This window comes from Crocodylus porosus, unplaced genomic scaffold (genome assembly GCF_001723895.1).
Source record: "Crocodylus porosus isolate Cpor-Errol unplaced genomic scaffold, CroPor_comp1, whole genome shotgun sequence".
Taxonomy (NCBI): Eukaryota; Metazoa; Chordata; order Crocodylia; family Crocodylidae; genus Crocodylus; species Crocodylus porosus.
Window position 1 is genome coordinate 14,922,535 of NW_017728907.1, and position 13,725 is coordinate 14,936,259.

At 44.2% G+C, this 13,725-nt stretch overlaps 1 protein-coding gene across 1 annotated transcript in view; it reads left to right on the forward strand.

Moving 5' to 3' along the window:
- LMX1A (LIM homeobox transcription factor 1 alpha) overlaps positions 1–12,651 on the forward strand; it is a 111,950-nt gene extending 99,299 nt beyond the window's left edge. Inside the window, exons 3-7 of the mRNA XM_019530840.1 lie at positions 8,557–8,723; positions 9,520–9,597; positions 10,094–10,163; positions 10,714–10,884; positions 12,218–12,651. Coding sequence (XP_019386385.1) covers positions 8,557–8,723; positions 9,520–9,597; positions 10,094–10,163; positions 10,714–10,884; positions 12,218–12,378 — 647 coding nt within the window. The 3' untranslated portion in view covers positions 12,379–12,651. The remainder of the gene's footprint in view (positions 1–8,556; positions 8,724–9,519; positions 9,598–10,093; positions 10,164–10,713; positions 10,885–12,217) is intronic.
- The last annotated feature ends 1,074 nt before the right edge of the window (positions 12,652–13,725 follow it).

Consider the following 13,725-nt stretch of genomic DNA (forward strand, 5'->3'; position numbering starts at 1 on the left):
GCTGTACCCTTCAGGTACGGAGGGCGTTCTTCTATCTCCAAAAGTCCAGCTGCCTTTTGGAACAGTTGGGTTATAAAGAGTAGCCAGATGCCAGCCTGGGGGTAACAGGAAAATACCAGCAGGCATTTTAATAAAGTACAACCAACCGTAATGCTTGCATATGCTCACCCTTGCTTTGCTGGGAGAGAGAAGTAAGTTTCAGAGCTGTTCCTGCTGCAGTGATGTACAATAAAAACAACAGGTTGGATTGCCCACAACATGGGGGACAAGGGTTGGGCCAGAACGACCCTTGAGTTCCTTAGTTAATCTCAAACTATACACTGAAGTTTCCAAGTTCAGGTCTGGGGCTGACTAAGGCTGACCAAGACATTTTATCTAAACTCTACAGAATTATTGATAAATTCTGCATACCAATAAGCGAACTTTATCAAGCTCCAACCAGAGACAGGCTTGAACCTGTTTAGCTTTGGGGGAAGTGCAGATCCAAGAGAAGCTGGTGTAACTCATCAGTGGATGGAACAGATGGAACATTTACACTGAGGTAATCAGTATTGCACTTGTTCAAAAAAATAGGCAGATGCCACACATCCCTAAACTGAGATAATTTCACATAATCTGATGGATAATTATCCATGAAAGAATAAGGGATAAAATCTCATGAGTGTATATTACACTGGTTTAGGTTTCATTTGTCCACTTTCTTCTCAGAGCAGAGGTTTGCTAAAGGCAAATAGGTTATTGTCACCTGCTCCCTTGCTGATCAGTGGTGAAACTCAGTAAGAGCCATCTACTGTCTGCAAATAGCTGGGGATAGCTACATCTCTGTTTATTCCTGATCCTAGTAGCAGTGTGTAAAATGGCGTAATTTACATACTGGGTATGTAATTTACATACATGGTCCTGGATAGATGAACACATACTCGGATGTAACTAAGCCGGCGTAGTTTACATACACTCGAGTATGTGTTCATCTACCCAGGACCATAGTGGAATACAGCTCTGTCTACCCACTTCATCTTATTTATTTACTGGAATGCAGTCATTCGTGATGTGGAGTTCCCCTCAAAGGTGGCTAATAGTGCACAGCACTACTGACCAGTGGTGTAGGACAGTATGCAGTTGAAACCAGAGGGAGGGAATAATTACAAAAAACAGAATGCACTTATCCACAGTGGATTTTAGCCAGGCTCTGGGAGTGAACAAAATGGGCATATACAAAATGGCCAGGCCTGCAGTTTTACATCTGATCCAAAACTCAGCAAGTACGTCTCTTTCCCTCCCCACCGCCCCCCAGTATCTGTCAAATAAAGCAGGTTTGTTTTTTTCATACTGAAGGAGAGAAAGCCCTGCAGCAGCAGCTAAAGACTGATGGGGATTAGAGCAACCAACCTGCCCTCCTGAACCCAAGCTTCCTGCAGGGTGGGAAAGGGAAGCAGCTCTGTGCTTCTAATCAAGGTTGTTCCATTTCAGCAGCTTGCCACACCAGGTGCTACTAGCTAACCAGGTGCATGTGTTCAGGGAGAGCAGGGCTGGAAGAATGTAAAATGGCAGCACATGCCATTAGCAAGTGGAATGAGGGAAGCACAACTGTTTGGCAGCTGGTGTACTATCATGTTAATAATAGGGCTGGGGCAGATGACCCACTTACACCAATATAATTGGGTTTTTTTACTGTCATGAAAAAAAGGAGCAGACAGACGTGGTAAGCCCCCCTACACTGATGTAATTTTGCCCTGGGTGGGGTAAAATTACCTCTGAAAGAATCCAGGATAACATTCTAGCTGTGTAAGACTTTGCCTACAGTCACCTCATTCTGAAGCCAGAAATATTGGCAGCAGACAGTAGCTACCACTGTCAACCTGCCAGAGCTTGGGCATATCCATGCCCTTCTGGCAGCTCCACAGGGCTCCACCGCATCAACTGTGTTGCTGGAGCAAAAAGTGCACCTTAGTTAGAAACCTGCTGCTGAAGGGACCATGGCATGGCAGCCACCAGAACTCATGGGAGTGTCTACACCTGCCATAGGCTACCTGCTAGATGGCAGCCAAAGCCTTGCTCCCCTCAGCAGAATTAGTTTAACTCTGCCAGGGAAAAGCATGGTTCTGCCACTACCTAAGAATTTTTGCTACAAATGCAAAGTTTTGCCAGCAGACTAGGAAAAACTGTTAATGAAGCCTAAATAACGTTGGTCTATAATTCCAGTGGTTTTCAACTTTTTTCATCTACATTTTTTTTAGTGGAAGTGCAGATCCCTTTGAATGGTAAGTGTGGGTATTCACATAGTTCTGATTGTTCATAGTCATCTTTTGTGGACGCCTTAGACATAGTCTGCAAATCCCCAGGGGTCCATGGACCACAGGTTGAAAACCACGGGTCTATACCATCATTCATCCAGTATTATCCCCAGATAGGTTAAGGCAAATTTTTCCCTGACACCATGTGGCAAGTCACTGAAAGAGCACCTTGGTGTCAAGTTAGTCCAGGATAGCTGCTTATCTATCCACTCCAGAACTGGGTGAAGTTTTATATCAGTGTAGAAAACCAATGCAAGCTATACAGTTGTAAATGTGTACTTTGTCCAAAACCAAAATCATCTCAACATTGCCTTGTGCTCCCACATCTGTCTGTCATGTTCGTGATGTCTTATACTTAGGTTTCAAGATCTCTGGGGGCAGGTGCCATCTAATTAGTATTTCTGTGTTGAGTAGCTAGCATGATGAGGCCCCAATCCTAGACTGCAGCCTCTAGACACTTAGGCACTGGTAATAAAAACAATGATCATATGCTGGCAGCATGATCCTGCTAGCCGCATCATGCTGCTCCTATTTTCTTGGGTATTGTGATCTATGGAATATCAATTATGAGTTAGCATTTACTATCTGGCATTGGTGCAGCCACTTCTAAAACACCAAGTCCACTTATGGTGCCCAAGTTCAAGAAGGTTATTAAATGTCAGAAAAGGTTTAGTAATAGCCTCTTGAGGCAGGAGGCTAGACTAGGTGATGTTTTTAGGTCCCATCTGCCTCTGATATCTATGTTTCTCTAATAAAATGGAGAAGATGCAGAGAAGTCTGATTAAAGGATTGGAAGGCGTGCCTTACAGTGAGTGACTCAAGGGTTTCATACTATTTAGCATGCCTAAGAGAAAGTAAAGGGAGATTTGATCACAGTCTGTAAATGTATCTACAGAGAAAACAGAAATCTGCTAATAAAGGGCTCTTCAACCTAGCAGGCAAAGGTAATACAAAATCCAATGGATAGAAACAATACCTAGATGCATTCAGATTCAAAATAAGGTGCACATTTTTAAGAGAGAGGAGGATTAACCACTGGAACAGTGTGCTCAGAATTGTGCTAGATTCTCCAACCCTGGGAAATTTTAAAATTATAACTAGACAATTTTTTAAAGCATGCTGTAGTTCCACCACAGTAATTGGACTTGAAGCAGGATTTAATTCAGGAGAATCCTCTGGCCTGTGTTATACAGGAGGTCAGACCAGCTGACCACAGTGGTCCCTTCTGACCTTAAAATCTATAATTTCATGATGTTCTCTAATGACGTTTTAATTATGATTGCCATTCATATAAGAGAGGCCCCAACCTCAGCATGAAATGTGCTTTAAGCCTAATACTCAGCAGCATTTTGTCAGGTAATCAGGAGCTCTTCTCAGCTGAGTTTGCCAGGATCCATTCTTTTTCTCCAGGGGCTACTGCAGATGTCAGGAGAAGAGGACCTCACCAAGTAAACTGATTTATTATTACAGAAATACCTACTGGTCCCAACAGAGATAAGAGTATGGCTGTGGTAGGTCCTACTCAAATACATAGTGAAAGGCAGTCCTTCACCCTGAGAGCTCACAGCCAAAAAAAAAAAAAAGGTCAACAAAATAATGTTGGGACACATGAATTATCCCCATTTGCAGATGGGGAACAGAGGCACAGAGAAATTGATTGGTTTAATCTCTTGCATAGAGTCTATGGCAAAGAAGGAACATCAGCCAAATCTACTGTGATGCGGGTAGGATGCTAACCATAGGGCCATACTTCATCCCTTAGCTAACGTTGCTTTTTTATCTTAGGGATATCCTTGTTCTGGCTGATGCTGAACTTATACTTTTCTAATGCAACAGAGTAATTATGAATTCGTTTGTGCTCATATGTGGCACACTTGATTCAACTTCTTGTTAGCTTCCATAACATTTCACTTGGGCAGATGACTAGTCTCTGTGAACTTCCTTTTCCTGGTTATCTTAGCTGCCCTAGTAATATGACAGTTTGACATGCTACTGCACTTATGAAGAAACATATCTGTCTGCAAGGCAAGGCCTTTTAGTGTATCCTATCCTATTTCACAGCCCAGTATAAACCTACAGATTTTTTTCCAGCAGAAATGGGCTGGCGACCTAGCAGACAATGGCTTGCTTTAAGTTACAGCTCTTAAAAGGTACGTTCCTACAGGAACGGGAACTTAGGGGAAATTTCCTTGGTCACATCCATGACCCCTAATTCAATGCTGAAGTCTCCCAGAGCTGATTTTAGTTTGTACTAACACAGAAATCACTATCATTCTGCATCTCTTCTGCCAGGCCCACCCTCCCACTCATTTCATTCTCATCCTTCACAACACACATGGGTGCACAGACCCTGGAAGATCATCCATGTAGCCACTGCGGCAAGCCGGGGAGCACCAGTGAAAGGCACATGCTACCCTATTGTGCCTGCTTGCCAAAAGCTGGAGAAGTGCAGTGGAGCTGCCTTTGGCACACACCCAGCACCGTTGTGAGGCTCAGCCATGCTTCCTGGCACACATCCAGTGCTGGCTACATTACGTGCTGTCATTATTTTGGAGAGGGAGAGGATGGGCTGTGCTTCTCGGTGCTACTCCCAGGTACACCAAAGAGGCAGGGTAGACATGCTTTAAAACTGGCTCTGGTTCCTTCCATTCTGCTAATTCCTAAAATGATGCCTATTCCAAGCCTGGCCATGCTATTGACATCTGCATCATGTTGTTAAAACAAGCAGTTTAGCTTCATTATTGGTGTAATTACTGTAAACACTTCCCAAATGGATCCTGGAAGAGCTTTGTGAAAAAGGTTATGATTGATTTACAGCTCAGGAGAGGGGAGTTCCTTTGCAGTAAAATACTCATTTCACAAGTGCTTTCATCCCTTCCTAGTCAGCTGCTGATTGAGGCTTAATAAACGAGCTTATCAATACAGTATTTAAGACATAAATAAGGTCCCTTAATTATGGAATGCAATAAAGCTTTCTTTTGTGTAGTGTCTTTCATACAAACTGTATCCCAAAATGCCTTGCAGGCTTAAGGAACGCAAAGTGGTGTGGGGTATAAATTACAGAGCGCAATTGTGGAGAGACACTGAAGGGTGAATAAATTAAAGCTGCCTGGGCTAATAACTGAGGGAGAGAAAAATGAAAAGGTGAAAGAAAGGCTGAGTATTTTTTGTCATAGGAAATGATAAGAAAGGTCAGGGGGGAGGGGAAAGACTTTAAAAAGCCCCTGATTTATGGTTTTAAAAAATCCCCCAGGTCATAGGTTGTATTTTTCTGTTTTTAAAGCAATATGACTTCCATGCTGGAACAAGAGTGGCTTGAAAGATTTTCATATTGTTCGGTGATTTTTAAAAGCATTTAAAATCCCCTTCCCCCCTACATCCAACAGCCTCTGGCTCAGCCCTCAGGAGTACCTCCTGATCCCGTGGTCCTAAGTTCTTGCTTCAGCCTCTGCACACTTGCTGTTCACTTAAATCTGCTAGTACAGCGGCCTGTATTTATTCTGGAATCCAGGTGAAATTAGCCATTCTCCTGGGACTCGGGGAAACTGGGATTCTGTTTCAGGCCATGCCACTGGCCTGCTGTGTGACCTCAGGCAAGTCACACCCCATCTCTGTGCCTCAGTTTCCCCTCCCTCTATTTTTCCATCCTATCTACTTAGACAAAAAATTCCTCAGGGTAGGGATTGTCTCTCATTAAGTGTAATACTCCATCCAGCATTTTGAGGGTGTGATCTTCACTCAGGGCTTCTAGTCACTGCTCTAAAAGAAATAATAGTCATAAGAGGACTTAGGGGCCTGATTCTGCAAGGTCATAAGCAGTGCGTCCATGACACTGAGTGCTCTTTACCCCCCTGAAATCATTGTGAGGTGACTGAGGACTTGTCTGTGGTGTGGATTTTGCCAAATGTATATGTGCATTCACACAACCCTTTTTCCAGACTAGCAGTTGAGGATTCCATGTTAGACAGACTAGTGGTCTAATCTAATGCAGGAAATCCTATGCCCCTATTGTATAGTTACAGGGCTGCTCAACCTGCTGAAAATAGGTAGAATCATCTGGCGAAGGTAGATTCACTTGTACTGCATATGGCCACAAGTTCTACCCTCTCTGTTCCTTTGGACAGTCTACCCCTTGATCTGCTGCTGGAGGGAAAAAAGCCAACTATTAAGTAGGCAACATATTTTTAAGTTAAAAGCTGTTAAATTTTAAATATTCAGATTTAAACTTTTTAATGAAAAAATTGCAGTTAAAAATCTTAGAGCCCCACAGAGATGCTTTTCCCCTGCATGGCTCCAGGCTTTGCCTACTGCCCCTTAATGAAAGTTCAGCCTTACTAGAAATGTGTTTATAAACTGTTGCTGCTTTTGCTAGCTCTGACACTGATGTGTGGAGTCAGGATCCACAGGTGTCTGGCTCTGCAGCATATATCCTTCATCTTTGAGAGCTTGCATTATAAATTAACAGCACAGATTGAGTAAAAAGAGGGGGAAAAATGAAGCCAACCTCCAAATCTCACCAAGCGTTATCACCTATGAAACAAGTTTAAACGTCGCATGACATAAATACATGCTTTTACTGAATCTCCTGAATTCTGGAATTTGGTTGGAGGGGGTGGGCTATGTCAGGGCTTTCTCTATTTTTTCAGAAGATAAATTTATGCTTCTATTGCCTCTGGTTCTACAGGCAGTGCTGTCAGCAAATAGCCAGCGTTCTTCCTTTCATATCACTTTCACATTGGCAGGTTAGGTTACATGATGAAGAACATCAAAACCTTATATGTTGTTGTCAGCACCTGTAGCCTAAAGACTGGCTGTCCCCTCCTTCTCTTGCTTTAAAACCCTTCTGCTACAGTGGTTTTGAGTCTCAGGAGAAAAATTCCCTAGCATTTACTTTGGCGTGAAACTTCTAAGGCAAATGTTTTGGCCTGGTTGCCTTCCTGATAAAAAATCTATGTCCCATTTTGTAAAATGCAGAAATACACACTGAGAGCTGCTTTGGTTTGGGGTACATTAGAAAATAAGCCCTAGTGTCTTCTGATCAGTCAAGCATGAAACCTCTTTTTGCACAAATGTAAACTTTCTGGTCTGACGTATGATGATAATACTGTAAGATAGAGCTAGCAGGTTGGTGTGAGAAAACTGGAAGGGCTTGGCAACCTTTTAGAGAATCCAGCGCACCTGCTGCCACCTCTGCTACACACTGCCACCTCCACTATAGGCCACTGATTCCCATCCTTGGTGGCTGTGGGGGGGTCAAATTTGGCAGGGCTGGTAAACAGCACCTGCTATAGAGGAAAAAGAGCACCAGAGAGGGCTGTTGCAGGGGAAAGGTGAGAGAAGAAGAACAGATCAGTGGCACAATGCAGGGCAGAGAAGGGGACAAACCAGACTGCGTTTCATGCTGCTGGTCCCCCATACCACAAAGGGCTGGATCCAATCACTTTGTGGGCTGGATCTGGCCTATAAGCCATAGGTTGCTGACCTCTGACTTAGGCCTGTGGCACATTGAATAGAATAAGGATGAACTACCATGAATACACCCTGCTTCCAATCCAGATACCCCGCAGGCCAAAATAAATATAACTTAGCTGTTTTTTCAGCTGTGTCCAAAGCACACCCAGGACTACTGTCAGGCTCTGCAGTATTTATGATGTATAGGCTACAAAGCATTTTTTTTAATCATGCCACATACGTGGAGCAGGAGTGAATGGGCTGGGTGTGTTTCCCCCGGGGCATGCCATGGCATTGTCCAACACAGCGCAGACATGTTCTTACAAGCCGAAATCCCACTGGCCTAAAGCCAGGGCCTGAAAGTTAATAGGATTTGACCTCCTACATCTATGAGAGCCAACCTTTTGGCAGGCGTGCCACAAATTAAGCAATGCACCCTCCCTGAGTCCTACTCCAGTCCCCTTCCCCTGCCTAATGTACTGCTCTGCTTTTTACTGTCAGCCCTGTGTTCCCTGCCTGATCTGCTGCTCTTCTCTCTGCCCTATCTGCCATTGGGCTGCCTACCCCCTCCTCAGTCTGCCACTTGTCATATGCAAAGGCTGCCTATGTCACTTGTGCTACACATGTTGCAAGTTGGTCACCTGTGTCCTAAGTCATTCAAACACTGCAGAAAATTGAACCCTACATGTCTGGGGCCTAAGGTGTATTTCCTAACAAGAGGAATTATACTTTGCAACTAAGCCAAAGCACACAGTGCAGAAAGATGAAATGCTCTGTCCACCATCTTGATGCACCTGCTTCATTATTACAGGTAAAAGCGATGATGAAGACAGCTTATGCAAAATGGGACAAACTGCTGGGAAAGGAGAGGACAGTAAGGATCACAAGAGGCCCAAGAGACCCCGGACCATCTTGACAACGCAGCAGCGGAGGGCATTCAAAGCATCTTTTGAGGTTTCCTCCAAGCCATGTAGAAAGGTGCTGTGAAAAAACCACTGCTCAGCATATTGTAGAAGTTGGGCCAGATTCTCCAGCAAATGTAAATCGTTGAAGATGCTGGAGCTGTGCTGATTGACATCAGCTGAGGACATGGCCTGCTGTGGCTCTTTCGTGTCGGTGGTGTGCGTGTGTAGCATGTGCCTGCATAGTCGTATGCACACAGGGAACCCAGTTCTAAAAAGCAGCTACCATAATTGGGTATGTGCAGATTTCAAATACGTCAGAGATGATCAAGACGGGTTGCAGCCATACATACATACCCATGCCTATTTTTGCACGCAGCTATGAGATTTGCATAATCCAATTGCAAATGGATATTGTCATAATATTGTATGGTTAGTTTTCTTTGATCCTGAGCTGATGTGAATAAACATGGTTCCACTGAAGTCGTTGGAGCTACCTTGATTTTTACCAATAAATCATTTAGACCCTTGGCTGAGGAAGCTGCCTGGTGTTTGGACTGAGCTCAATGGAGTCTGTCCCGTGCTACTATGTTTCTATGGGGAAAAGTTGCAGAAAGCGGGGGCTGGATCCTTTTCTTTTTGGCACCCTGGAAACAGAAGTGGTGTTGCAGTTGAAGGAGTTAGTTTAGGTATTAGATGTCAAGTTGTAAAGTTCTGTCATTGCAAACTTTTGTGGGACAGTTGGGGGAATGGAAGGTAGCAAGGTGGAAAGCATTTTATATGGGAAGAACTGCCACCTCCAAAAGGAAACTTAGAAAAATAAATTGAGCTGCTTAGAAGAATGAGAACATCTACTTTGTTGTTTCTCCAAGGTCAGAGAAACTTTGGCAGCAGAGACTGGGCTGAGTGTGAGAGTCGTGCAGGTCTGGTTCCAGAATCAAAGAGCAAAGGTAAGCAACAGCAACTATGTGCCGTACCAGAGCCCAGGGATCCTGGCTTTTCATTAATGTTCCAGACAGGAATATGAATCCCCAGAGTTGTGCTCTGGCCTGTACAAACTTAAAATATCACTAGGAATGTGTGTGTGCCAATTGGGAGTTGCATTATCACTGTACTGCTCCAGAGAGCTCCCGGTGCAAGTACTGGGCAGGACAAAAATTCATAAAGCATTTTTGAAGATGAAAATCACCATGTCAGTCATTGGTAAGGTTGTCCTAGTTAGGAACCTGTTCTTCCCTTCACAAACATTAGCTAACTTACCCTCACCACCTCCCTGTGAAGTGGGAAAGGAACAAAGTTGTCCCATTGTAAAGAGGCTCATGGTTGAAGGAAAAGGCCCTCTTCTATGGGGCAGCAGGAAAAAGGTGCAGCCAATTGCCATGTGTCTGACAGGCCAATGCATCCAAGCTGGTTTCAAACCTCTGCATTCCTTTCCTTCCTGAGCAGATGAAGAAACTTGCAAGGAGACAACAGCAGCAGCAGCAAGATCAACAAAACACACAGCGGCTGAGTTCAGGTACTGCCTGAAACACCCTTGGACTCCCCCTGTCTGCTACCAGAGACCCCTCTTACCCTGCTAGAGACCACAGAGCCACTGCATGGAGCCTCCCTTCCAACCACTTCAACTCAGCAACAATAATTCTCCTAATCTGCACAGCACTCAAATCTACTACCTGTCTCCCTCTCATTGACCCATCTGCATGAGGCCACTAACTCTCTTAGCTGCAGTCTCCTACCCTAGTTTACCAGAAGCCCCAGTTCCACTCCAGAGTTTGACCCCTTCCCAGTGTCTTTGCCTCAGTTGCCTGCCCCCTCTCCCCTCCCCACGCCCATACACATACACAGAGATTCTGCCATATATTGCCTCCAGGTTCATTAGCCCTGTAAACTGGGGGGGAAATCTTCTCCTGATGCATGGGTTGGACATCATGCATCAGGATATGAGGCACTGGGAAGGGGAGATTTGGAGAGGATAGGCATGCAAACCGTTGTAAGAACCCAGGTAAGTTAGAAGTGAGAGGTCTTGTAGCCACGCACACGTAGCCTTGTTCTCTGTTGTCTTCCAGCTCAGACAAACAGCGGCGGGAGTGCTAACCTCGAAGGGATCATGAACCCATACACCACTTTGCCCCCACCACAACAGATGCTGAGTATTGAGCAGAGTGTCTACAACTCGGATCCCTTTCGGCAAGGGCTAACCCCACCTCAGATGCCAGGAGATCACATGCATCCCTATGGTAAGACTCTGGGTACTTGCATAGGTGAGATTTGGGCACTTGGTCTATTTCCACTACCAGATGCTGGAACACAGTGGAGATTCACCAGTTTATATTAGCTGAGCACTATGTGATCATGTGTGTGTATATACATGTGATACTTCTTCCTGTACTGGATACCATCTCAATTTGCTGAATCCTAAAGTATGCCCCCTTCTAGAAATTCTGGCTCATAAGAGCCCAAATCCTTACGTTAACTGAGGTAGAGATCATTCTTGCTTAGCTCAAAAACATCCCTATGTTGGTGTTCTGTTCCTGCTCCTGGAGGTCTGTGCAGCCACTGATTCTCTTCCCTATGCATTGAGTTTCTTGTCCAACAGAGCAGTGTAAGTGCCCAGCTGAACATGGATCAGATAGGCCAGCATGAGAACTGATTCAAAATTACTTCTTAATTTAGCTCAATGCAACTTTATAATCTTTTGACCCTCTGACTTGAAGACTAAGGAGCACCGTTGTGTTGGTTAGCATATCATAAAATCTAAGCTGGCTTAGGCAGTCCTAAAATGGACAATGGATTATGTGATAAGCAACATGGGTGGTTTCTGCAGGTGAGTATGTATTGCGATGTGATTCTCTCGGACCAGGGTCTACCTGAGAGAGGGGGGTGGCTCAGAAGACCAGTGACATTATGTTCCATTCTCTTGCTGACTGGGCTGCTCTATTTTGTGTTTATAAAGCCATCTCACTAGCCATAGAAAACCTTGTGTCTATCCTTGGGTGGTCTCTCAGCTCTACCTGCATGGTAGATCATCCCTTGGGGAAATGACATCATTTTCATAGGCCTTGGTTCCTCTCCTGGTAAAGCAGAGCTAACTTTAGCCACCTCAGAGGGTATAGATTTCATAGACATTTGGGCTGGAAGGGACCTTGGAAGATCATCAAGTCCAGCCCCCTGCCCAAAGGGCAGGAAGTCAGCTGGGGTCCAGGATGATAAGGACCAGGATGGGGGTGTATGAGGACTGACCAAGTGGCAGCTGAGGGTTCTTGACCTATGCCTAACTGTCCACCATCAGCTCCGGTGGCCCCTGGTCAGTGGCTCGTCAAAAAATATATCTTTCATTCCCCTGAAAGAGGGCGGAGAAAGAGTTCAACACCTCTTTGAAGCACATAGTACTTCTTATAGCTCCGGCTGATGCAGCGCGGTTTGACAATACCCCCTACACTGGCCAGTGTCTCTGTAAAAAAAAGCCCTGAAAGTAGACAATGTAAGTGCAAAATATGTTTCTGATGTTTCCAATGCCTGACCCCATGTTTGTGATAACTCTTTTGCATCGTTCCTTTATTGCCATTTAAGGTGCTGAGCCCCTTTTCCATGACCTGGACAGCGACGATACCTCACTTAGCAATCTGGGAGACTGTTTCCTAGCAACATCAGAAGCTGGACCCCTGCAGTCAAGAGTGGGAAACCCTATTGATCATCTGTACTCAATGCAGAACTCCTATTTTACTTCTTGAGCTTTGTCTGTGTCCACTGGGCAGGCAGCCGCCATGCTCATTACACTGTAGATTAAATTCACTTGAGGTATGATGGGCAACGAGGTTGTTTTGCTGGAATGCTGTCAAACAATATTTGTAGCTCAGTATTTCCAAAGACTGAATAAGTTATGGATCATATAATTTAGGGTTTCTGTTAGAATCATAGTATTAGATTCAAAATGTTTAATGCAGCTGGTCCACCTTTTTCAAACTCCAAAATTTTAACAACATTTTAAATTTCAATAGAAGCAGGAAAAAACCCATTCCTACAATATCTTCACAATTCTTCCCTCCTTTTTTTGACCAAATGTAGCAAAAAGAAAAGAAATCAGATTTTAAAAGTTCAGTACATTTTTGAAAGTGAAATTCTGACAACATTTTGGTGAGTTATAGGAAACGTTTTCAAAGACATGTTCACCACATTTTTCTTCACAACCAGCTCTAGCATTTATTGTTAACAACAGGGACTTTTAATATAGATGTTCTCATGCACATATAGAGAGCTAGAAACTCCTAATGTCTCCCCATCTTACTGAGAGACTCCTGTTGAGAGGTAGGGGGGGTGTGTGCATGTGCGTGTGTGAGTGTGCATGGGAGCATGCATGCACGTGTGAGTGTGTAGAGATGAGTGTGTGTGCACAAGTATATACTGCACAGCCCACCTGCCATATTGTATCAACAAAATTTATTCCTAATTCTATCAAAAATTTACTGTACAGCAAAAGTAACTTTATTTTCAGTGTGAACCATATTTAAGGAAATGCTTGATGCACTTAAGTTATAAGATGAAATAATTTACTTTTATAAACTTTATGTTTAGTTTGCAACAGCCCAGTGGCAGGGAAGGAATATGGATTCATTTGAGTCAATAGGTTTTTGGTGCTTTCAATTCCCTTGGGTGTTCTGACAGGGCAGTTATAGTCCAAAGAGTGTCGGTGTAAAAATACAGATTTTTACTCATTGTGGCCTGATCCTGTTCCCATGGAAGTCAATGGCAAGCCTCCCATTGACTGGAAGTGTGTAGGATTGAGGCTTGTATCTGGTCTTGTGAGTATCTACAGCACTTCTGAGAGCACTGCCAAGAGCATGTCCCACTCATTTACTCTTGCTTTATGTAAGCCAAATTCCCTAAGTAAGGCAGTGTAGCCATTTTGGAGCTCCTAGGCTCTCTGTCTCAAGCATGCTGATGGACATACTTTGCAGTCTGCTCCCAGGCAGCTAAGTAACCTCATTTCCAAGTTTTAGCACAAACTGAATGGGAGCAAGCGGACTGGGCATGTTTCATGGGAGTCCTCGTAGGCATGAATGGAAGGCCATATAGCGGGG